The 25,007-nt window shown below is 48.2% G+C and overlaps 1 protein-coding gene across 1 annotated transcript in view; it reads right to left on the bottom strand.

Annotated features, from left to right (window-relative positions):
• The window catches only part of LOC119978154, a 512,568-nt gene that overhangs the window by 446,644 nt on the left and 40,917 nt on the right, over positions 1-25,007 (bottom strand). Inside the window, exons 7-12 of the mRNA XM_038819593.1 lie at positions 24,200-24,359; positions 23,640-23,667; positions 15,197-15,278; positions 12,583-12,750; positions 5,181-5,389; positions 149-243 (exon numbers count right to left, since the gene is read on the bottom strand). Of these exons, the coding sequence (XP_038675521.1) occupies positions 149-243; positions 5,181-5,389; positions 12,583-12,750; positions 15,197-15,278; positions 23,640-23,667; positions 24,200-24,359 (742 nt within the window). The remainder of the gene's footprint in view (positions 1-148; positions 244-5,180; positions 5,390-12,582; positions 12,751-15,196; positions 15,279-23,639; positions 23,668-24,199; positions 24,360-25,007) is intronic.

Here is a 25,007-nt window from a genome sequence, read left to right as displayed (position 1 = left end):
TACAAGAATTTTAAAATAACACCCTATTAAACTTACTCAACCTTTATCCAATAAATAGAACCTTTTAAACACAATGGCAGATTTTACCAACAGTAATTTAAAATTATTTGTACTATGCTGAATACTCACAATCGACTTTCTAGCTTACCTGTGGTTTGGAGGTAATCCAGGATCCACTTATGCAACACAAGCATTATTGTTTCCTGTGGCATTTCCCCAAATCCATTACTAAGTCCGTTTACACTAACATAAAAAAAGTTAAAAGAATTGTTTCAATGTCATATCTGTAGTAATCCCACATCCTTGGAATCAAACAGTGATGTATATTTTGAAGTGCAATATACTCTTATTTCAAAGCTGCTTAATTCAAGTTATTGAATAATTTTCACTTTTTGGTGCAAACAAAAACCCTATTTTTTTCACAGAATGTGGCAATTTGTTCACTTGGAGTACATGACAGATACCTTTGAACCTTTCTCACTGAAGGGAGTCTCTTCTTTGCACACTGGAAGCTTTAGATTGCCCGACTGCGGTCTTCACCACAGAACTAACAAAACCCTGGCACTGATTTGAACACCCTCAGTACAGCATCTATCTGTATTTCAAAATGAAACATGGATCTGAATTTTATAAGATGGCTACAATTGTTTGGAGTGACATACTGACAAAGTCCAAACATTTTAATCGTTGTATGACCAGCTCTGAAACATTCCAAATATTTGGGGTGGAATTCTCCGCTAAGGCCAAAAATCGCGGAGGCCGTCATGAACTCGGCCGTGGTTCACGATGGCCTCGGGGCCTGCTCCCCGCACCTAATCCACCCCCACCCGGGGGACTAGGAGCGGGCCCCCGTCGTTCCCGGCCGCGACCTCGAGCAGTGATAGCGGCCATCCTGGACGGCCCCCTAACAAAGGGAAACCCCGGAGGGCAGGGGCGCGTCCACCAGATAAATATGGTTAATCCCACAGGAACGAGGGGGCAGAAGCCCCCCACCAGGGTAATCACCTGGAACGTAAGGGGACTTAACGGCCCAGTGAAGAGATCTAGAGTCCTCACCCACCTCAGAAACATGAGGGCCGGCATAGTCTTCCTCGAAGAGACGCACCTGAGGGAGCAGGACCAACTGCGGGTAAGAAAGGGCTGGGTGGGACAAACCTACCATTCCTGCTATGGGACAAGGGCCAGGGGGGTGGCGATCCTGATCGGCAAGAGGACAATGTTTAGGGCGACAAAGACGGTTACAGACCCAGGGGGGCGGTATGTCATGGTCAACGGGGCCCTGGATGGGGCACCGGTAGTTCTAGTCAATGTGTACGCGCCCAACTGGGACGACACTAGTTTCATCAAAAAGACCATGGCAGAAATCCCAGACATAGCGACGCATCGACTAATCATGGGGGGGGACTTCAACTGTGTACAGGATCCAAAGACGGACAGATCAAATCCCAAAACGGGGAAAACCTCAAGCATGGCAAGGGAACTCAGTCATTTTATGGAGCAGATGGGAGCAGTGGACCTCTGGAGGTTCACCCACCCGGGGGAGAAAGAATTCTCCTTCTTCTCCCCAGTACACAACGTGTACACCAGAATTGACTTCTTTGTGGTGGGGAAAACGGTGCTTCCAGGGATAGACAAAGTGGAATACTCCGCAATTGTGATATAAGACCATGCTCCACACTACATGGACATGCGGCGAGAGACGGGAAGGGCCCAGTGCCCCACGTGGAGGTTGGACGGTGCCTTACTAGCTGACAAGGCCTTCAACGAAAGGATAGCGTGGGCCATAGCAGAGTACACGGAGAACAACCAAAACGGGGAGGTCTCACCCTCCACGTTCTGAGAAGCACTTAAGGCCGTACTAAGAGGGGAAATCATTGCCTTCAAAGCGCAAAGAGATAGGGAGGAAAGGGTGGCTAGGCAGAAGCTGATCGACTCCATACTGGAGGTAGACCGTAAATACTCCGAGGCCCCGACCGTAGAGCTCCTGGCGGAGAGGAAAGAACTACAAAGGAACTTTGGCCTGCTCTCCACCAGGAAAGCAGTGCACCAACTCCGCCAGGTGCGCGGGACCCTGTACAAACACAGAGACAAAGCCAGCCGCCTGTTGGCACACCAGCTGAGAAAGCAGGCAGCCACCAGAGAAATTGCGCAAATCAGGGGTACCAGAGGCACGTTGGAAACAGAACCAGAGAGGATTAACAAAATCTTCAAGGCCTTCTACCAAGAGCTGTATACCTCAGAGCTCCCAACGGGGAAGGCTGGGATGAACCGTTTCCTTTACGGACTGGACATACCAGTCGTGGGAGAGGGTAGGAAATGGGACCTGGAAGCACCACTAGCACTGGGAGAGATCATGGACAGCATTAGCTCCATGCAGACGGGGAAGGCGCCGGGACCGGACGGATTCCCGGCGGACTTCTACAAAACATTCCCGACAGCGCTGGCCCCGCACTTGCGGGAGATGTTCACAGACTCGCTAGCTAGGGGCACACTGCCACTCACGTTAGCACAGGCCTCAATCTCGCTGATACCTAAGAAAGACAAAGACCCAACGGAATGTGGGTCATACAGACCCATATCTCTGCTGAACGCAGATGCCAAAATACTGGCCAAAATCCTAGCCAAAAGGCTAGAAGACTGTGTACCTGAGGTGGTCACAGAGGACCAGACAGGCTTCGTCAAAGGTAGACAGCTTACCTCGAACATCAGGCGCCTGCTGAACATGATAATGACCCTCTCCGGGGAAAGAACACAAGAGGTGATCGTCTCCCTGGACGCAGAAAAGGCCTTCGACAGAGTCGAATGGAAATACCTCATAGAGATACTGGAGCGGTTCGGAACAGGGTTCACCGCCCCTATGCAACGCTCCCATGGCGAGTGTACGGACCAATAATACCAACTCCCAATACTTCCAGCTGCACAAGGGCACCAGACAAGGATGCCCACTGTCCCCGCTGCTGTTCGCACTAGCAATCGAACTGCTAGCAATCGTGCTCAGGGCAGCAAAATATTGGAGGGGGATCCGAAGGGGAGGCAGAGAGCACAGAGTCTCACTCTATGCAGATGATCTGCTCCTCTACATCTCGGACCCACAAAGCAGCATGGACGGAATCATTGCGCTCCTGAAAGAGCTTGGAGCCTTCTCGGGCTACAAACTCAACATGAGCAAAAGCGAGATCTTCCCAGTACACCCGCAAGTGGCGGGGCAGCACTAAAGGGGCTGCCGTTCAAACAAGCCCAAAACAAATTCCGCTACCTGGGGATCCAAATAGCCCATGACTGGAAAGGGATCCACAAATGGAATCTCACCAGCCTGACGGAGGTAGTAAAAAAGGACCTGCAAAGATGGAACACACTCCCACTCTCCCTCGCGGGGAGAGTCCAGACGATCAAAATGAACGTACTGCCCAGGTTCCTCTTCCTGTTTAGATCCATTCCGATCTATATCCCCAAGGCCTTTTTCAAAGTGCTGGACAAACTTATCATGGCGTTCGTATGGGGGGGGGTAAAAATGCTAGGATCCCAAAGAAGGTCCTACAAAAAACAAAATCCAGGGGGGGCTAGCCCTCCCGAACCTACAACTCTACCACTGGGCGGCAACAGCCGAGCGAGTAAGGGGATGGATCCAGGAGCCAGAAGCCGAGTGGGTGCGTGCGGAGGAGGCCTCCTGCATGGGGACCTCCCTCCGGGCCCTCGCCACGGCAGCACTCCCATCCCCACCCAAAAAACACTCCAGCAGCCCAGTGGTGACAGCCACCCTCCAATCCTGGAACCAACTGCGACAGCAATTTGGCCTGACCAAAATGTCGGACAAGGCTCCCATCTGCAACAACCATAGGTTCGCACCAGCACTGACTGACGCCACCTGCAAAAGGTGGAGGCAGGACGGGGGGACACTGACAGTCAGGGACCTATACACGGACGACAGGATCGCAACACTGGACGAACTGACAGAGAAATTTCAGCTAGCCAGGGGGAATGAGCTACGGTACCTGCAGCTCCAAAACTTCTTACGAAAGGAGACAAGGATGTACCAACAACCTCCACGACAGACACTACTGGAAGACCTACTGGACGCAAGTATCCTAGAGAAAGGGAACTGTAGCGACATGTATGACCGACTGGTAGAAAGGGACGACACCGTACTGGACGCAACAAGAAAGAAATGGGAGGATGACCTGGGGATTGAGATAGGGTGGGGACTCTGGAGCGAAGCACTGCATAGGGTCAACTCCACCTCCACGTGCGCAAGGCTCAGCCTGATGCAACTAAAAGTGGTACATAGAGCCCACTTAACAAGAAACCGTATGAGTAGGTTCTTCCCGGAGGTGGAGGACAGATGTGAACGGTGCCAAAGAGGCCCGGCCAACCACGCCCACATGTTCTGGTCTTGCCCCAGACTTGTGGAGTACTGGACAGCCTTCTTCGAGGCTATGTCCAAAGTGGTGGGGGTGAGGGTGGAGCCATGCCCGATAGTGGCGGTCTTCGGGGTTTCAGACCAGCCAGATCTATTCCTGGGGAGGAGGGCGGACGCCCTTACCTTCGCCTCCCTGATCGCCCGCCGTAGAATCCTGTTTGGCTGGTGGTCAGCAGCACTGCCCAGAGCTGCAGACTGGCTGTCCGACCTCTCGGAATCTCTCCAAATGGAGAAAATCAAATTCGCCATCCGAGGGTCAGACGACGGCTTCCACAGAACGTGGGAACCATTCATGCAATTGTTCCGGGACCTGTTTGTGGCCAACGAACAAGAGGAAGAATAGCCGGGTGGCCAAGAATCAGGGGAAAATGGACGGGAATCGGGGGAAGGTAGCCGGGGGGAGAGGGGGTGCTACGGGTTCGTTATGGGGGTTTGATGGCAAGCTAAGGCCCAAAACCTAACTGTAAATAAATGCCTATAAACATGTGCCTCGGCCATATTGGGGAATGTAAAATATGTATGCGGGCTAAAGGGGGCAGCCACAGTTGTTATTATGAAGATGCTTACCTGTAAATATACATGTTAATTTTTGCGCGTTTTTTTTCCTAATAATTTGTAATTTGTTGGATATAAAGTATGAAAACTTAATAAAAAACATTTTTTTTAAAAAGTAATGCTTAACAAGCTGAAATATTTAGACAGGGTTGCTTTTCCAATTGAATCTGCAGCAACGGATTATTGTAAAAGAGAGAGATTCACTCACATTGCTTGGTAACCATCACAAGTTATGTTTCTCGTCAGAAGGCTGTTCAGCATCGACTCAGAAATGCCAGCAATGAAAGGCCTGAAGCGCTCCTGGAACCATTTTATCAAAAAATCTGTATTGGTTAAGTTTTCATTGGTCTTCACAATCTCCCACAGGGCATTCATGAATGTGATTTTTGTCATCAGAGGAATTGATGTGCTCATGATCTGAAACAAACCACAACATGTTTAAAATAAGCAAAATACTACAGATGCTGGAATCTGAAACAAGAACAGAGGATGCTGGAAAAACTCAACAGGTCTGCAGAATCTATTGGGAGAGTCCCTTTATCGTGGATCCTTTGTTGGAACTGCAAGGAGGGAGAATGTGTTAGAAAGAAAACAAAAGAAACTTAAAAAAAAAACTGGCAACTTTAAGACAAACGACACATGTCTCGGTATGAGAGCGGGACGGGGTGTTTTTGCATTGAGGCAATACATATGTGGAATATTTTTTTAAAAGAGAAAAGGGGAGTTTAAGATGGAAAAGTAAAGGTTGAAATCTAAAGTTGCCGAACTCAACAATGAGCCCCCGGGGCTGTAACATGCCTATTGGGAAAATGAGATGCTGCTCATCCAGCTTGCGCTGGGCTTCACTGGAACATTGCAGCTGGCCATGGATGGACATGTGGGCATGGGAACAAGGTGCTGAGTTAAAATGGAAAGCAACAGGAAGGTTGGGGTCATGCTTACGGACTGTGTGGACGGAATATGGCGCAGTGGTTAGCGCTGGGACTACGGAGCTGAGGACCCGGGTTTGAATCCCAGCCCTGGGTCACTGTTCATGTGGTGTTTGCACATTCTCCCTATGTCCGTGTGGGTTTCACACCCACAACCCAAAGATATGCAGGTTAGGTGGATTGGCCATGTTAAATTGCCCCTTAATTGGAAAAAAAATAACTGGGTACTATAAACATTTTTTAAATGCTTATGGACTGAGGGAAGTTTTCTTCAAAGCAGTCAACAGTCTGCGTTAAGTCTCCCTAATGCAGAGGAGAACGCATTGGGACTAGCGAATAATTGGAGGACGTGCAAATAAAACACTCTTAACCTTTTAGGAGTATTCGGCGCCTTGAATTGTGAGGATGGAGGAGGTAAAGGGCCAGGTGTTACACCTTCTGTGACTGCAAGGTGCTGTGAGAAGGGGCTAGGGATTTGGGCATGATTTGGGCATGATGGAGGAGTGGACCAGGGTCACAGAGGGAGCAGTCCCTGCAAAATGCTGATTGGGGAGGGGGGGGGGGGGGGGGGGGGGGGGGGGGGGAATATGGGGAAGGTGTGTCTGAAGTGGCCTATGGGGAAGGTGTATTTAGTGGTGGCATAATGCTGCACATGGAGCAGTTTAATAAACCCGGTTTGTTCTAACTGGAACGATGGTGGTTGAGTGGCGACCTGATAGAGGTCTACAAAATTATGAGGGGCATAGACAGAGTGGATAGTCAGAGGCTTTTCCCCAGGGTAGAGGGGTCAATTGCTAGGGGGCATAGGTTTAAGGTGCGAGGGGCAAGATTTAGAGACGTACGAGGCACGTTTTTTTACACACAGGGTAGTGGGTGCCTGGAACTTGCTGCCGGAGGAGGTGGTGGAAGTAGAAACGATAGTGACATTTAAGGGGCATCTTGACAAATACATGAATAGGATGGGCATAGAGGATTACGGACCCAGGAAGTGTAGAAGATTGTAGTTTAGTTGGGCAGCATGGTTGGCACGGGCTTGGAGGGCTGAAGGGCCTGTTTCTGTGCTGTACTTTTCTTTGTTCTTTGTTCTTTGAATGGTGGAGCATGATCCTTTAAATGCATAGGCTGGTGGGGTGAAAAGTGAGGACAGGGGACCTTATCATAGTTCTGGGAGCAAGGGAAGGAGGAAAAGGTGCATGAAATGGGTCGAACCCAGTTGAGTGCTTTATTAACCACAGTGGGAAGGAACTTTGGTTCAGGAAAAAGGCAGGATCCTCCTTCCAGAATCGAAATGCTCCCGCTACCAGAGAATCAGAACAGATCCCTGCTGACACTAAGACAATCGTCAAGGTGTTATTCCCACACCTTCGCCATGCAAATTTATGTATAGTGGCAAGCTGGCCGGTTTCCTTTCACTTTCCGGTCTCGGGTCGCCATTTTGAATTGGTGTCCCATCCAAACATCCAGCGCCAGACCCCCTTCCCTCAACAATGCAAATGTTGACCCCCCTCTTATGAGTGGAGGCAGATACTCCCACACACCACATATGTATGAGGAGTTGCTTTTTTAAGTGTGAAAGCCTTTGAAGAAAGCCCAGAACAATGCTAAGTGCTTTATGTGGTTAGAAAAGAGGAAATGAAACCATTTTGAAACCTGCTTTGAAGTGGTCATCAGCTGTTAATCACAACAAGAATGTTTATAAACATTACGGTTAGGGTCAATGAATCATAGAATTTACAATGGACAAGGAGTAAATTCGGTCCATCAAGTCTGCACCGGCCCTTGGAATGAGCACCCCATTTAAGCCCACACGTCCAACCTATCCCTGTAACCCAGAACCACATCCAAGCTTTTTGGACATTAAGGGCAATTTATCATGGCCAAACTACCTAACCTGCACATTTTTGGACTGTGTGAGGAAACCGGAGCACCCGGGGGAAACCCACGTAGACACGGGGAGAACGTGCAGACTTCGTACAGCCAGTGACCCAAGCCAGGAATCGAACCTGGGACGCTGGGGCTGTGAAGCAACTGTACTAACAACTGTGCTACCATGCTTCAGATGCATTCAAGCGTGAGGGGAAGTATAAATAAACAAATCTCCTGGCAGCTGTGTTTAAACCATTAGGCTGTCAAGCAAAGGCAAATTAAAATTACAGCACTGTGAAATTGAATGACTGCTTAGCAATTCAAAAGGATCTCAAGCCTTTTGAAATGCTGTCGGCTTCCTCGGAAAGCTCTGATACTTCAAAAACACGCAGTTTTAAAAGCATAGGGCGAAGGGAGCAAATGTGAGAAAAGGAAAAGTGTTCCTGGCTTGGTTCTGCAATAAACTGTCTGGTCTCATCATCAGCTGTCAGGCAGCGGTGTTTAAACAGGTCAGACCAGGACAAAGATTTTGAACAGAGGGCTACCAAGAGTGATCGTCAGGTTGCGCAGGGGTGGAAGGAGCCATCCAGTCATGGTTCCCCATCCCCCTTACCCACAGCTCGAGCCCACAGGACCCTTGGGGGATCCTCCTTCTGCAACCTTGCAGTGGAAGACGGGCACCTGAGCAAAGGGCTGCCCCTCTTGGGTCCAATTGTCCAGGACTGCACTTGGCACCTGCCCAGTGGAGTTCCCGCTGTGGGAGTCAGAGCATAACGGGGGGGGGGGGGGGAGGGGGGGGGGGCGGGGGGCAGAGTTTTGTGCTTCCAGACCATTAATTGTACTCTAATCTGTACATATCAGCTGTTCCCACTGACGTGGGATGGGAAGCCGGCTGGACAGGTGCGGATATTGGGGATGAGTGTGCCTCCCGGTGCTGATCCTGTTTTTGGCCCAACGTAGCATTCCTCACCTGATTGAGATTCCTAATCTCAGCGGCAGGGAATGGAGAATCCCGGCCAACATCCTTAAACCCAGGGACTGAAGAGATTTCTTTAGCAGTTTCAAAACTGATGGCATTCTTTTTCTCACTGGAGGCAATTTGTTTCATTCAGATTGCAGGGAGGATTGGGAGGTAATGAGCAAGGGGAAGAATTAATAACCTACGCACCAACTCACACTCAATGGCCCTGGTGCACCTATCCTCCATTACCAACACCTGCTGTTTGAGAGAAAATGGGAGGGGTGATTAAGATTGAAAGTTAAATTTAATGTTATTCTTGATAGAGGAGGAAGTGCTATTTTGAGTTTCATCGTATTGGGATAGAAAACGAAGAATGCACAGGTCAGAGAGGAATGGAAGAACTGCCAACTCAGGGTCGTGTTTGAAGACAGAACGGAGATGTTTTGTCAAAATTATCATCCATTCTGATTAATGATCCCTTATCAGGAAACGACCAGAGGAATGGTCAACACCCTGGGATCGAACTGCCTTTCTCCTGACTCATTTTCAGGCCATGGCAGCAACATTATCCGATTTCCCATACATGCCTCCCCTTGCTAAAATGCCAATAACCATTTGCACCTCCTTGGATCTAATCATTGTTTTTATACATGTCCTATTCCCATCTCGTTCTGCGTTGAACTATCATCACTTCTGTCATATAGTCACATCTCTCTTCTGCAATATCATCAACCATCCCTTTTGTTCTTTCCTTAGTCACTTTTCCCTGCCTCTGTTCTTGTTTAAAATATGCTCACAGCAGTTCTGATGAAAGGTAATTGACTTGAGAAGTTAACTCTGTTTCTCTTCACAGGTGCAGCAGCCCTGCTGAGTGCTTCAAATATTTTATGCTTCTATTACAGATTTCCAGCAGCTACAGTATTTTGCTTTTGTGTGACAGCTAGTGTATCTCTCACTTCCCTTCCCCAACACTTAACAATGAAGCAATTGATGTGTTAGGCAGGCTGGGTCTATATGGACTGCGTTTGATGCAGTGTAGCAAGAGACAGACTTCCAACACTTGATGAGATGCAACATGATTTTATTTAACATCTAACTATTTTACATGTTCAACTGTGGATTGACACTATGCTGACTTGACTGGAGACCTGAGGCTAGCCTGACCAGACTTACTAACTACCACATGGTGTTTGCACTGGCAATGCTCACGAGCTCTGACTGTCTCCGAGGCTGGATCCCGAGAGAACGGGAAAACTGGTGCCCTCTGGCTTTATAGTGGTTGTGTCCTGTCTGGTGATTGGCTGCTGTGCTATGTGTGCTTACTGGTCATCCTGTGTGTCAATCACTGCCTGTATGCACTCCATTATATACATGGATGTATATTATGACAGCAATCACCTCCTTTCCATCCAGCAGTTCCTAGGTGAGAAATACTGAGGTTCTCCCAGCTGAACTAACTCAGTCCAAATATTGGATAGCAGTTTGACTCAGATACATTGGTTGAAATTGCAAGGACTTAAGCTAAGGTGGAAGCCAATGTATCAAATTGTTTACTTTCAAGGTATCCAAGATTTTCCCTCAAAATTAGGAATACATGGATTGTAACGTTCAAGAGCCGGTGCAGACTTGATGGGCCGAATGGTCTCCTTCTGCACTGTAAATTCTGTAAATAAGACAATCCGTGTAGAAGAAAATCCCATTCTTCGGAGTCAAATACATGTTTCAGCCTATACTCGACACTTAAATCAGTCCTCCATTTTTCAGACATTAAGGGCATGTTTAGTACTATCCTCACATTAGGAGCTGACCTCAATTTTCCAGCTCGCAGATACATATTTCGGATTATACTCCCCTTATAATTCAACGACTGGGACCAAGCAGGCAATACCCGCTCTGGTGCCCAGATCGTGGACGTTTAAGACATGCCAACACAGGCAGACCGCGTCTAGCAACTGAGGAACAGGAAAGGGTCCTCCCTCACTTACACAAGGGGTTCAGATTTTTACCTGACATGCAAGCCACTCCCTGTTTCTGAAAGAATTTTTCAAAGCTTCAATGGTCGACATATTGGGCCATCTACACTATTTATTCTCTAACTCCCAATATATGTCAGAATGTATGTATTCATTTTTGATGCTATAACCATAGTAGAGATTAAATAGCTGCTTGAAGCACTCTGGTTAATGGATTTGTGAAGTTTCATTTTATTATTTAGTTCTAATCATCAGCATGCTTATTTTGGTTAATGGGGGTCTTAAAGTACTGCAACATAATAAAATGAAACTGTTCAGTGGTCAGCATTTTGACTCAAAATGACAAATGATGGATTCTGCATTCATAAGCATGCATCTGACAGACTGGTTTACAGAGCTTACAAGATCAAGATTACATAGAACAGAAGGAGGCCATTCGGCAAATCGAGTCTGCACCGACCCACTTAAGCCCTCACTTCCATCCTATCCCCATAACCCCTCCTAAACGTTTTGGATACTAAGGGCAATTTATCATGGCCAATCCACCTAACCTGCACATCTTTGGACTGTGGGAGGAAACAGGAGCACCCGGAGGAAACCCACGCAGACACAGGAGAACGTGCAGACTCTGCACAGACAGTGACCCAGCGGGGAATCGAACCTGGGACCCTAGCGCTGTGAAGCCACAATGCTATCCACTGTGCTACCATGCTGCCCTGTATGCAGCAAGAATGTAGTAAACTTATGACTTTGCTGTTGGCACATGGGGTTAAATATTACAATCGTGAATCAGGTGGGGTGCACCCCTTCCCTCCCAAAAGTATGTAAAATATGGTGTGAGTTAGGTTGGTAATCCGACACGATCAAGCCAGTCTCCAATCATACGGAGCATAGTAGGCATGGAAATCTGAAGCCTATCCATTATTTAGAAATAACCTGTCAGCAAGCAATTGAGCTTGTCAAAGACCCAATTGTGTGTAATTTCTCATTGTACACTCCATTTTCCAGGCATCTGACGAGAAACGTTTTGGGAATACTTTACATCAGGTATGAAGAAGTGGCACAACGAGGGAAAAGGTGTGTAAAAGGGAACATGGTTGTATGTAACCACAGAGTCTACTGGTGAAGGTGGCACTATTTATTTATTGTTTAATTCGTTAATTCACTGTTTTGAGTCTGCCATAAGAAATAAAGAGAGATTGAGGGGCAGGGGAGCCTTTAAGTTGGTGGCTGTGACTGACTTCCTGTTCATGAAGTAACCCCTCTCCAGCCTGACCTTCAGGCCTAGATTTAGAGCAGAAACCCTTTTTGCATCATTATTTGACCACCTCCCTATCAAGCAGCTGTTAATTGGCCCTGTGACACTTGATTCGCGAACTAAAAGGGCAATGGCAGGAGCAAGTAGGCCACTCAGTTTCCATTCCGACTTCTTTACCCCACCTGAAACTGTAAAATTCAATCCTCAGTCACTATTTATAAGCCAGCAATATATATTATGCATTTCACGTTTGGCGTGGTTAGGGTCAAGAATGCACTGAGGATGTAGTGGAGGCAAATTCAATTGTTGATTTCAAAAGAGAATTGTACCATCTACTGACAAGGAAATATTTGCAGGCCTGCAGGGAAATGGGAGAGATAATTCCAAATTTCCATGACCTGTCGTGTAGAAAAAGTGTTTCCTAGTTTCCCTCATAAATAGGAGGGGACTGGGTTCCAATTTTAAGATTACAGATCCTCATTCTTGAATATCCCATCATTGGTAATATTTCTCTGTATAACCCTATCAAACCCTTTTAACATTTAAATACCTTGATCAGATCACCATTTATCTTCTATCCCCAAGGAAATACAAGCAAGTGTATGCAGCTAAAAATTATTTACCTTTCTGTTGAACTTCTCCAGTGCCTCATTCAGCATGGTTTTCTCAAACAGCTGAAGAAAAATGGTCAATGCCATTTCATCTGAGGTATTCAGAGCCTTTGGTCCAATGAAGCACTCAAATATAGAAGTCAAGGCATTACTGCTTAAACCTGCCATCAGTAGATCAGTCTGCAAAGAAATAGGTTTGAAAATTATAATGGATTAAGGCATCAGATAAAGCATTTTGCTAATCTAATATATCACAAAGTACACAATTCGTGTTTGTTGAAATCTTCCCATACTTTGCCATTTTCTTGAAGTGGGGGGGGAAGGGGTTTGCTTTGTGCCAGCAGTGTGAGGGGTGGGGCCTTAACACGCCAGCAAACACGGCTTCACAGAAATCAGAGCACCCCATACTCACATTGAATTTAAAGACCCTCCTCCCGTCCAAAGGACATTGGGACCCCCTCCCCTCAATTTTCATCAGGATAATGCCCCCAATGTGTACCAAGGTAACCCTAATGTTCGCAGGCATCAGGACCCTCTCAATGTGTCCCCGTTCAGGCTCCACCCTCTTGGCAGTGTCAACCTGGCCGTGCTCTGCCATATCGCCAACCACCCGGGGACTGCAATAACCTCAAAGCCCCCTGGCATGGTCATCACATCTGATCTCAGTTTGTGGAGACCAGCAGTGATTCCAGTTGGCTTTACATTATGCCGGTGGGTAGGAACACACATCGGGCGGAATTCTCCGCTCCCGCGAAAAATCGGGAAGGCCGTCGTGAACTCGGCCGAGTTTCACGACGGCCTCGGAGGCCGCTCTTCTCACCTTATTCACCCCCACCCGGGGGGCTAGGAGCGGCTCTCCGTAACTCTCGGCCGCCGGGCCTTGACGCTTGCGTCAAGGCGGCGCGCCGAGAATGACGCGGCCGGCGCGCCTAAGTGGCGTCAGCCGCGCATGCGCAGGTTGGCCGGCTCCAACCCGCGCATGCGCGGCGGACGACACGACGGCTCAAACCCCGCATGCGTGGTTGCCGTCTTCCCCTCCGCTGCCCGCAAGACATGGCGGCTTGATCTTGCGGGGTGGCGGAGGGGAAAGAGTGCGTCCCTTTGAGACACCGGCCCGACGATCGGTGGGCACCGATCGCGGGCCAGTCCCCTCCCGAGCACGGCCGTGGTGCTCACTCCCATCTCCACCCCCCACAAGCTTCAATCCAGTTTTTGGTGCCATGTTCACGACGGCAGTGACCAGGTGTGGTTGCCACCGTGGTGAACCGGTCGCGAACGGCAGGCCACTCGGCCCATCCGAGTCGGAGAATCGGCGGTCGCCGTGAAAAACGGCGAGCGGCGATTCTTCCGAGCGGGGGGTGGGAGAATCGCGGGGGGCGTGTCGTGACTCGCCCGGCCCTCCCGCGATTCTCCCACCCGGCGTGGGGAGCGGAGAATCGTGCCCAACGTTCCCGGAAGATTCGGCATTAAGCCGAGTTTGCATATTTAATTGAATTAAAATGTACAGTAATCAGGTTCCCTCCCCCATTTCGGCCCTCTCGCTAAAGTTTCAAGTCATAAAGGGAAAGGCGAAAGCCTTTCGGCCAGCCCCGCTGCCGGGGGCGCCGGCTTTTTGCGCCGGTCCTCTGGTGGCAACCGCTCCGGCGCGGGGCTGGCCCCCAAAGGTGGGGAGAATTCCCCACCTTTGGGGAGGCGCGACCCCTGAGTGGTTGGCGCCATTCCCCTACTCCGGGACCCTCCGTCACGCCGGGTAGGGGAGAATGCCGCCCCATATTTTTTTTCTTCTGGGAGCAATTGACTGGTGGTGGCATTCCCACCCACCATATTGTATACTGAGAAGTCACGGGCAGTGACCACAACTTCCGGATAAATTCCACTGATGGTGGCATACTTGGTTACTGTCATCGTACAACTATATTATTCCATGAATTGAACCCAGCTGCCATGGCTATAGCGTATTAACTACATTAATGGGGTCATTAGCAGTCTTGATGCAGAGGTTCAGCAATATAACTGACAAGGGGCTGATTTAGCACAGTGGACTAAATCACTGGCTTTTAAAGCAGACCAAGGCAGGCCAACAGCACGGTTCAATTCCCATACCAGCCTCTCCGGACAGGCGCCGGAAAGTGGCAACTAGGGGCTTTTCACAGTAACTTCATTGACGCCTTCTCGTGACAATAAGCAATTTTCACAACATAGAAAGGCTAAAACAGGGCCTTACATTCAAATACTGAACCTGTATTCAAACATCAAACTTGCTGCAAAAACAATCAACAGGTCATTTCCTGCACTTAAATTATTATAGAATTTGATGGTTTTGCTCATTAAAACAATTATTTGGAATGCGGCTAAGTTATATTCTTATTTAATTTGCACATTCGTGAATGGATAACACTTGCAAAATACATTTTGATACTAGTAATATTGATGAAGAAATGCTTGACAGCTCATACCACCTAACTTTGTGTGCTATTTTAAGCAGTATCAACCCACTAATAAAATAACTTGCTTAAAAATAAAGTGTAATGTAAAATTAACCCTGATGCACTCATGTACTTGACCAATCAAATATCTATCAATATGCTACATTCCCATGTAAACTCTGAACAGTGACACATCTTACCTTAGCGCATGCATATTCTACAATGTCAAAGTTGCAGAATTGGCCCTGGTTAACATCAGTCAGGAAACTATTAAGAGCTGAACTGTGGGGATGAAATCAAAAGGATTCTATTGAAATTTTTCAAAAATCACAACTTCAAACCCAAATATTCAAAACATTTCATTGCTATCTTTACCACTGAAATACAGTAACTGTCCCCATGGAATTATTTGTTTTGACAGTCTTGCAGAGGAGTAAGTGCCCTGTCGGAACTTTAAGGTAAATGATACAAAGCTCTGGTCCCAGTGACAGAACTTTACTTGATAGGACCATGGAGAGCGCACCTCATGAGGGCGAGGATGAGGCGATTCTTTGAAGGAGTAGAAGATGGGTGTGAGCGTTGCCGAGGGGGGGTTTTGGTCCTGTCCGAAGATAGAGCATTACTGGAAGGAGGTTTTTAGGGTAATTTTTAAAGTGGTGCACGTGAAACTGGACCCAGGCCCCCAGGAGGCCCTATTCGGGGTGTTGGACCAGCCAGGGTTGGAAACGGGTGCGGAGGCAGATGTTGCAGCCTTCGCCTCGATGATCGCCCGAAGGCGGATCCTGATGGGTTGGAGAGCAACCTCCCCACCCTGTGCCCTGGCATGACGGGGGGTCCTGTTAGAATTCTTGACTCTTGAGAAGGTTAAGTGTGAACTGAGGGGAAGGATGGAGGGGTTCTACAATTCATGGGCATTATTCATTATGCACTTTCAAGAACTGGATAACATTGAACATTAGTCGGGGGGGGTGGATGGGAGGGTTGGGGGGCGGTGTGTGTTAATGGGGGCTATGGGTGATTCCTGATTCCTTTTTGTCATTTGTTTATGTGAACATGTGGGTGAATGTTTGGGGTTTGGTGGGAGGATGGGATTGTTGTTACTGATATGGGGATTGACGTATTTGGTACTGATTATTGTTTATTGTCGGGGGGGGGGGTAAATGTGGGCGAAAATGTGAAAAAGGAGGAGAATAAAGAAATTTTTTTTTTAAACTGCATGAACGGTTTTATTGTCTTGAAGTAGTTGGTTTATGAGATGGTCAAAATCATTTCATTTTGAACCAATATCAGTCATCAAGAAAGAAAGTGCAAAGACCTCACAAGTTAGCAGTTTGTGAGGTACGAATGGGAGAGACCTTTTATTAAGATATCCCAATAAGACTTCCAGTGGTGGCATGTAGGTGAAGTCGCACATTGGGTGGCTTCACACTCTGGCCCTTTGTAACCAGATTTTGGGGAGAATTTTGTATGATTATTTGTTGGAAAGTCTAAGGCGATCAAAGGATGTCAAAACCTCAAAAAAGCATCTGCAGGAAAGGGGACAAGTGAAAGTTTGATGGGGAGTCCAGTGGGAGAAAAGATCACGGCAGCAGGGTCGCCAAGTGGGACTATGTCCATTACAGTGGATAAGCTGGCCAAAGTGATGGCGGGGAGTTTGAGGCGCTGTTTTCCAAGCACTTTGACATGCATCGCAAGGAGATGATGGCCTGGCTCAAGGAGTGGGTGGATGAGACTCTTACCCCGATAAAGGAGGCTCTGGGAAAGTTATTGAGGGCAGTGCATGAGCAAGGAGAGGCATTGAAGGGGTGGAGGAGGCATTGCCGCAGCACAGCGACCAGTTCACTTTCATGGGTGAGGTGCTGAGTAGCAAAGGGCTGAGAGTCAAATTGGAGGACCTAGACAACAGGTTATGAAGGGTCGTGGAATGGCCTGAGAGGCTGGAGGGCCAGAGAACGACGGGGTACTTTGCGGAGATATTTACTAAATTGTTGGGGGAGGATGAGGACCCCTTCCTCTATGAGCTAGACAGTGCTCTCCAGTCGCTCTGGCCAAAACCAAAGGAGAATGAGCCACCAAGACCTGTGATATGCTTCTACAGTTATCAGAAGGTGCTGAGATGGGTGGAGCTGAGCCGAGAGGCGAGGTGGTAAGGCGATGGTAATCATATTTACCAGGATCTCACGAGGGAGCTGACAAGAAGGCAGGCGGCCTTTGGTCAGGTGTTGTATAAAAGCAATGTGAGGTTTGGGGTCGGCTACCTGGCAAAGCTGAGGGTCACACATAACTCTAACTTTGAGATGGTGGAGGAGGCGGAGGCGTTTGTGAAGGCTGAAGGACTGGGACTGAAATGAGTTTGGATTTTGGTTGTGTTAATCCCTTTTATTTTTTTTCTCTTCTTTTTTTATTTTTTTTTCTTCTGGCAGTGTGTTTGGGAAGGAAAGGTTTGGAGATTTGTGGGGATTTCTAAATATTTGTACCTTTTGGATTTCAGGGTTTACTGTGCTCGGAGTGTGGAAGGTTTGGGTGTGGGGTTTTCTCTATGTGGAGGAGGGGGCTCTGGCTTGGGGTTTGGAGAGGAAGTGGTTGGGGGTTTCTGGGAAGTGGGCGTGGTAGGTGGCTGAAGGCGATTAGGAGTGGGGCTGGGTCTCACCTGTTGGGGGGGCCAGGAGTAGCAGTTATGACTGATAGGAGGGACGGGGGGTGTGAAACCCCGGTCCAGGTGGTAATGTGGTACGTGCATGGATGGGGCGACTGGTGAAACGAGTAAGAGCCTTCTCACATTTGAAGAGCCAACATGGTGATGTTGCCAGAGACCCATCTGAGGGTAAAGGACTCGGTGAGGCTTTGGAAGGGCTGGATAAGTCAGGTGTTCCACTTAGGCTGTGATAGTAGGGCCCGGGGGGGGGGGGTTGCGATACTGGTGGATAAGCGGGTGAGGTTCGTGATGGAGAAGGTGGTGGCTGACCAGGGGGTAGATATGTAATAGTAACAAATGCTTTGGAGGCGATGTTGGTGGTGCTGGACCACGTATATGTGCCAAATTGGGATAATGTAAAATTTATGAAAAAGATGTTTGCTGCCATTCCAAATTTGGATATGCACCAATTCATACTGGGGAGGGGGGGGGGGGGGCTTGGACCGATCTGGTATTGAATCCGAAGGTGGTACTCCCAAGTCACATTCACTGACCCCCTCGGGGTTGCCAAAGCTGTTGGCTGCGTTTATGAGGGCGATGGGAGGGGGGTACCCGTGGAGGTTTTTGAACCCACGAGATAGGGAGTATTCGTTCTTTTTGCCAGGACACAATGTGTATTCTAGGCTTTACTTTTTGGTCATGGGAAGGCACTGTTGGCCGTGATAAGGAATGCAGAATATTTGGCGGTTGTTATCTCGGACCATGCTCCACATTCGGTGGATGTGGTCCTGGAGAAAGGGCTGGCACATAGGCCTGCGTGGAGGTTGGACATGAGGTTGTTGGCAGACACAAATCTTTATACACAATTGGGAAACGTGATTGAGGATTATGTCGGGTTTAATAGGAATGGGGAAGTTTCACAGTCAGTGATGTGGGAAGCATTGCAAGCAGTAGTGAGGGGTGAGATCATTTTGTTTAAGGCTCAGATGGACAGAGATGTAAGAGAGGAACAAAGAACAATATAGCACAGGAACAGGCCCTTCAGCCCTCCAAGCCTGCGCCGATCACGTATCCTGTCTAGACCAACCACCTGTATCCTTCTATACCCCGTCTGTCCATGTCCCTATCCAGACAAGTCTGAAAGGTCGCTAACGTATCTGCCTCAACCACCTCACTTGGCAGTGCATCCCAGACCACGACCACCCTCTGTGTAAACAACTTCCCCTGCACATCTCCACTGAACCTTTCCCCCCTCACCTTGAATCTGTGCCCCCTTGTAACTGTCATTTCTGTCCTGGGACAAAGCCTCCAACTATTCACCCTATCTATACCCCTAATACGTTTATACACTTCTATCAGGTCACCCCTCAGTCTCTGTCTCTCTAGGGAGAACAATCCCAGTTTATTCAATCTCTCCTCATATCTAATACCCTCCATACCAGGCAACATCCTGGTAAACTTTTTCTATACTCTCTCCAAAGCCCCCACGCCCTTCTGGAATTGGGGAGACCAGAATTGGACACAGTATTCTAAATGTGGCCTAACCAACGTTCTATATAATTGTAACATAATGTTTGAGCTTTTATACTCGATACCCCGCCCTATGACGGCAAGCATGCCATATGCCTTCTTCACCACCATCTCCACCTGTGCTGCCACTTTTAAGAATCTGTGGACCTGCACGCCCACATCTCTCCGTGTCTCTATGCTCCTGATGGCTCTGCCATTTATTTTATAGTTCCCACCTGAATTGGATCTACCAAAATGCATCACCTTGAATTTGTCCGGGTTAAATTCTATCTGCCATTTCTCTGCCCAAATTTGCAGCCCATGTATATCCTGCTGTATTCTCTGACAATCTTCATCGCTATCCGCAACTCCAGCAATCTTAGTATCGAACGCAAACTTGCTAATCAGACTCGCTACGTTTTCTGCCAAGTCATTTATATATATATATTACAAAGAACAGAGGTCCCAGAACTGATCCCTGTGGAACACCACTAGTTACAGACCTCCATTCCGAAAAACACCCTTCCACTGCTACCCTCTGTCTTCTATGGCCAAGCCAGTTTTGGATCCATCCAGCTAGTTCACCCCTGACCCCATGTGATCTAATCTTTTGCACCAGGGACCTATGAGGAGGAGCAGTGGTTGGTAGAGGAAGTTATTGAGGTAGATGGAAGGTACGCGGAGGATCCAACCCCCGATCTTCTGGTGAGGAGGAAGGAATTACAGGCAAGGTTTGACCTTCTGTCATTGGAAAAGAGGGTTCGGCAGTTGAGGCGGGCAAGGGGGTCCGTGTATGAGTATGGGGAGAAGGCCAGCTCTGCCGACAGATGGCTACAAAAAGATTGTTCGGATCTGGGAAGGGACAGGAGAGCTGGTGGTGGCATCCGTGCAGGTGAACAAGGCATTTGAGGAGTTTTATAAGAATTTGTATAAGTTAGAGCCTCCGGAGAATGAATCAGATATGAGGAGGTTTCTGGGGCAATTGGAGTGTCTTGAGGTAGGAAAAGAGGAAAGGGCAGGGTTGCAGGAGCCAGTAGGAGTGGAAGAAGTGCAGGTAAGGCGGCGGGGTCGAACGGTTTCCCGGTGGAGTTTTATAAAAAGTTTCGGGATAAGCTGCCGCCATTGTTGGTGGAGATGTTTGAGGAATGAAAAGGAAAATGAAATTGAAAATCGCTTATTGTCACGAGTAGGCTTCAATGAAGTTACTGTGAAAAGCCCCTAGTCGCCACATTCCGGCGCTTAAGGGGGCACTGCCAGAGACAATGGGACAGACATCCATTTCATTGTTGCTTAAAAAGGGGAAGATCCCGGTGGAGTGCAGTTCATACAAGCCAATATCTCTGTTGAATGTGGATGCCAATATTTTGGTGAAGGTGCTGGCGCTTAGGTTAGTGGCGTGCCTCCTGAGCGTGATTGGGGAGGATCAGATGAGGTTCGTAAAGGGAAGACAGTTCTCGTCAAATGTGCGGTGGCGTATGTTGAATGTGGTGTTTTCTCTGGCAGAAGGGAGGGAGTTGAAGGTGGTGGTATCACTGGATACGGAAAATGTGTTTGGTCATGTGCAGTGGTTTTGTTTGCGGTGATGAAAAGGTTGGGATTGGTGTAGATTTGTGGCCTGGGTGAAATTGTTATACAAGGATCCAATGGCATGGTGCTCACAAATGAGGTGAATTTAAGGTACTTTCTGTTGCTTAGTGGAACGAAGCAGTGGTGTCCCATGTCTGTTTGTGCTGGCAATTGAGCCCTTGGCCTTAGCACTGAGACGCTCGGATAAATGGAGGGGAATAATCGGGGTGGGACTGCTTAGAGATCTGGAGTTTTTTCAGGCTACAAGTTAAATTTGGGAAAAAGTGAGTGTTTTGTGATGTCTTCTCCAGGGGCGGAAGTCAGGGCAAGGGTTGCCATTTTGGGGGAAAACTACCCATTTTAGGTATCTGGGAGTGCAGGTGTCTCGGGACTGGGCTCAGCCCCATAAACTGAACTTCACTGGTAGAATTCTTCGTTCCTGAGTCTAAGTGTTGACACTGGGACAGGATTTGTGGACTTCTACGACAGCAAAACTGGCGCCGCACCTGGACTGATTCAACTACGTTAAGGGGCTAGCACCGGTGCCACGTGCAACACCATTGATTCCAATGGGAAATGAAGGAGAGGCGGGTGAACCTGTACCCCAGCTTGGTAGGAGGCTGCGAACTGCTGCTTTTCGCCGTGCCTGTGAACAGGTGGCAGGAGCTGTAAGCACCACGAGCAACACCACCTGGACTGTCAGAAGTGCCATAAGAAACTGCACAACCTCCTCAGGGCGGCCAGGGTGAGTTGGCAGCACTGTTCCCTTGGTACCAACCTCCATCGCACTCTGGGTCAGGCCCACTAATGATATGCCAACGGTACGTATGGAGTGGAACTGTTGAGGCACTGGAGAATTGCGATTTGGTGTAAACCCAGCGCCCGCCAGCATTTCAGCGTCAGAATCTATTCTCCGCCCAATTGTATTACCCGATTACGGCGTCAGTTGACGGAGAAACCCCACCCACGAGTCTGATGGGCAGGGTCAAGACGGATTTGCTGAGGTGGGATAGCCTTCCTCTATCGTTGGCAGGCCAGGTGCAGGCAATATATCTTACCGTGGTTTTTATTTTTATTTCAATGCCCACTGGTCATCTTGCCGAAATCATTTTTTATGTGGGTGATTAAGTCGGTTTCATAATTTGTGTGGGCAGGTAATGTGGCAAGGATTAGGAGCATGTTACTTCAGAGACGATGACAGTCGGGGGGGCTTGGCCCTTCAAACCTGTTATGCTATTATTTTTTATTATAGAGTATCCAATTCATTTTTTCCAATTAAGGGGCAATTTAGCGTGCACATCTTTGGGTTGTGAGAGCGAAACCCACGCAAACATAGGGAGAATGTGCAAAGTCCACACAGACAGTGACCCAGAGCCGGGATCAAACTTGGGATCTCGGCGTCGTGAGGCAGCAGGGCTAACCCACTGCGCCACATGCTGCCCATCTGTTATACTATTATTGGCGGTACATGCGGAGATGGTGTGGAGTTGGAGTAGGGAGACAGAGGTTTTGTGGATGAAGATGAAGGTAGGCTCTTGTAAGGCGTCAGGTTTGTGGACGCTGACAACGACACCGCTCCCGTTTGCCCCAGGGATGTGCTTGGGGAGTCTTGTGTTGGTGGCTGCGCTGAAAATATGGAGACAATTTTGGCAGCAATTTAGGCTGGGGGCGGGGTCGAAGTTAGTGCCGATCCAAGGGAACTAGCAAGGATGGATGTCAGGTTTCGGGGATGGGAGGAGCACGGGTGATAGAAATGAAGACCTTATTTTTAGAAGAGCGGTTTTCAAATTTGGAAGAGTTGGGGAAATGTTTGGGATACCGCTGGAGGAGGTTTTTAGGTATATGCAGGTGCGGGATTTTGCAAAAAAGGTTTTCCCGATTTTCGAGTGGTTCTGTCCTCCTCGTTGTGGGAGAGGGTGTTGTCGGTGATGTGGTTAGATGAGGGAGGCATCTCGGCGATCTATGGGAGGATCGGGCATCTCTGGAGGCAGTTGAGGCTAAGTGGGAGGTGGAGCTGGGGATAGAGGTTGTAGTGTGAGGTGCTGTGGAGAGTGAATGCCTCAATCTTGTGAACGAGGCTGGGGTTGATAAAGTATGTAGAGTGCATGAAGTTGAAGATTAATCGGTTGTTTGTTGGGTGGAGCTTATTTGTCAGCGGCGTGGGAGGGGCCCAGCCAATCACGTATATATGTTTTGGTCCTGCCCGAATTTTGAAGGTTGTTCTTTAGCACCATAGTGATATTGCTTGTGGATTTAGAGCCCAGTTACCTGGGGGCCATATTCGGGGTGTCGGATGTGGCGGAGTTGCAGACAGGAGTGGTCACACGTGTTTTAACCTTTGCCTTGTTTATCGCTCACAGGTGGGTCCTGATGGGATGGAAGTCAGTTCCTCGGTGTCTCAGTGTGGTTGGGGGATGTAATAGAAAAGGTGAAATTTGCTCTGAGGGGGGTCAAATGCGGGGATCCATAAGAGTTTGGGTTTGTTTATCCCACATTTTAAGGACCTGGTTACGTCGACGCTGGGAGGGGAGGCCTGAGGTGGGTTAGGGTGTTAGGAGGTTTAGGGCTTTATGTTGGTTTTATTTTGTAATGGTAGGTGTTTTAAATATTAAAATGTTAAAAATTTGAATAAAAATACTTTTTAAAAAAGATATCCCAAGAACTGCCTCACTGAAAATCAATGTGCTCTCACTGTTTCAGCTCACAAACTGTATTTGGATAGTCCACAATTTATGAATCATAATATGCACAAAATCTACCAGCGCAACAGTAGCCAGTCGAAAAGCTCCTAAATATTTAACAATTTATGTGGTTTCATTTTGATCAAATTTGAGCAGAGTGGATTCCCAAAACGTTTCTAAGTAGGATATGCTAGCAAATGTATTGACAGAGAGATTGGTTTTTAAGAATCAAGCTTTCCCTCAAATTCTTACCTGTTTTTGTCTGCACAAAATATTGTCCCTGAAATATAAAAGAGAAAAATATTAATGCGAAATACAGACTTTTTTTTAAATTTAGAGTACCCAATTATTTTTCCAATTGAGGGGCAAATTAGTGTGGCCAATCTACCTCCCCTGCATATCTTTTGGGTTGTGGGGGTGGAACCCACGCAGACACGGCGAGAATGTGCAAACTCCACACGGACAGTGACCAAGGGCTGGGATTTGAACCCGGGTCCTCAGCGCCGTAGGCAGCAATGCTAACCACTGTGCCGCCGTGCTGCCCGAAATACAGACTTATGACACCAACATAAATAGGAAAGATCAAGGCACAAGAAACACTGAGATGCATGAAATTAGAAATTTTAGTTGGATTATTTTGGAAGTAGGTTTAAGGTGGTAAACTAATAATAAAAATAATGCCCAATCATGTTATTCAAAATAAGTTGCAATGCAAATAATCAACCATTATTATGGATAGGTAGCTGGGAATTAATGAAAAAGCCTTGAATATATATGTTGAGCACTTCTTTTACTTTAAACAAGGTTCATACCTGGTGTAAGATCTGGAATTCCTCCAGTCAACCCCAGTTTCCTGACTTCCGATGCGAAGTGTGAGTTCACCCAAACCGTAACTACAGTTTCATTCACTGCCGTTTGTAAAGCTGGAAGATTATATCCAAGCAAGTCGATCAGATTCTGAGCACTCAAATTCTGCAAAGAAAAATAATTGAGAAATTAACAAGTTTTAACTTTCACACTGCAACAGAACTGAGACTTTTATTTAAGTCTTGTGAAATAGGGTAAATCTGAGGTATTTGAGGTAAATATGGATTGCCATATTTTAGACTGGTAATTGTAATTCCCAGCTGTCCAATCCACAGTTGAGTACTTAATTTCAGTAACCAGGGGCTGGATTCTCCCCTACCCGGCGTGACGGTGGGTCCCGGCGTAGGGGTGTAGCGCCAACCACTCAGGGGTCGGGCCTCCCCAAAGGTGGGGAATTCTCCCCACCTTTGGGGGCCAACCCCGCGCCGGAGCGGTTGGCACCAGAAGACTGGCGCAAAAAACCGGCGCCCCTGGCAGCGGGACTGGCCGAAAGGCTTTCGCCGGTCGACGCATGCGCCGGCAGTGGCGTCAGCGGCCAGCTGCCGCTGACGTCACCACCGGCGCATGCGCGATATGGGTTTCTCTTCCGCTTCCGCCATGGCGGAGGCCGTGGCGTCTGCGGAAGGAGAAAGAGTGCACCCAGGGCATTGGCCCGGAGTCTGAGCGGGGGGCCCCGATCGCGGGCCAGGCCACCGTGGGGGCACCCCCCGGGGTTCGATCGCCCCCAGCCCTCTCCCAGGACCCCGGGGCCCA

Source organism: Scyliorhinus canicula, chromosome 15, assembly GCF_902713615.1.
Source record: "Scyliorhinus canicula chromosome 15, sScyCan1.1, whole genome shotgun sequence".
In the NCBI taxonomy this organism is placed as follows: Eukaryota; Metazoa; Chordata; class Chondrichthyes; order Carcharhiniformes; family Scyliorhinidae; genus Scyliorhinus; species Scyliorhinus canicula.
Note: the sequence above shows the minus strand (reverse complement) of the source record. Positions and strands in the feature narration are given on the sequence as shown.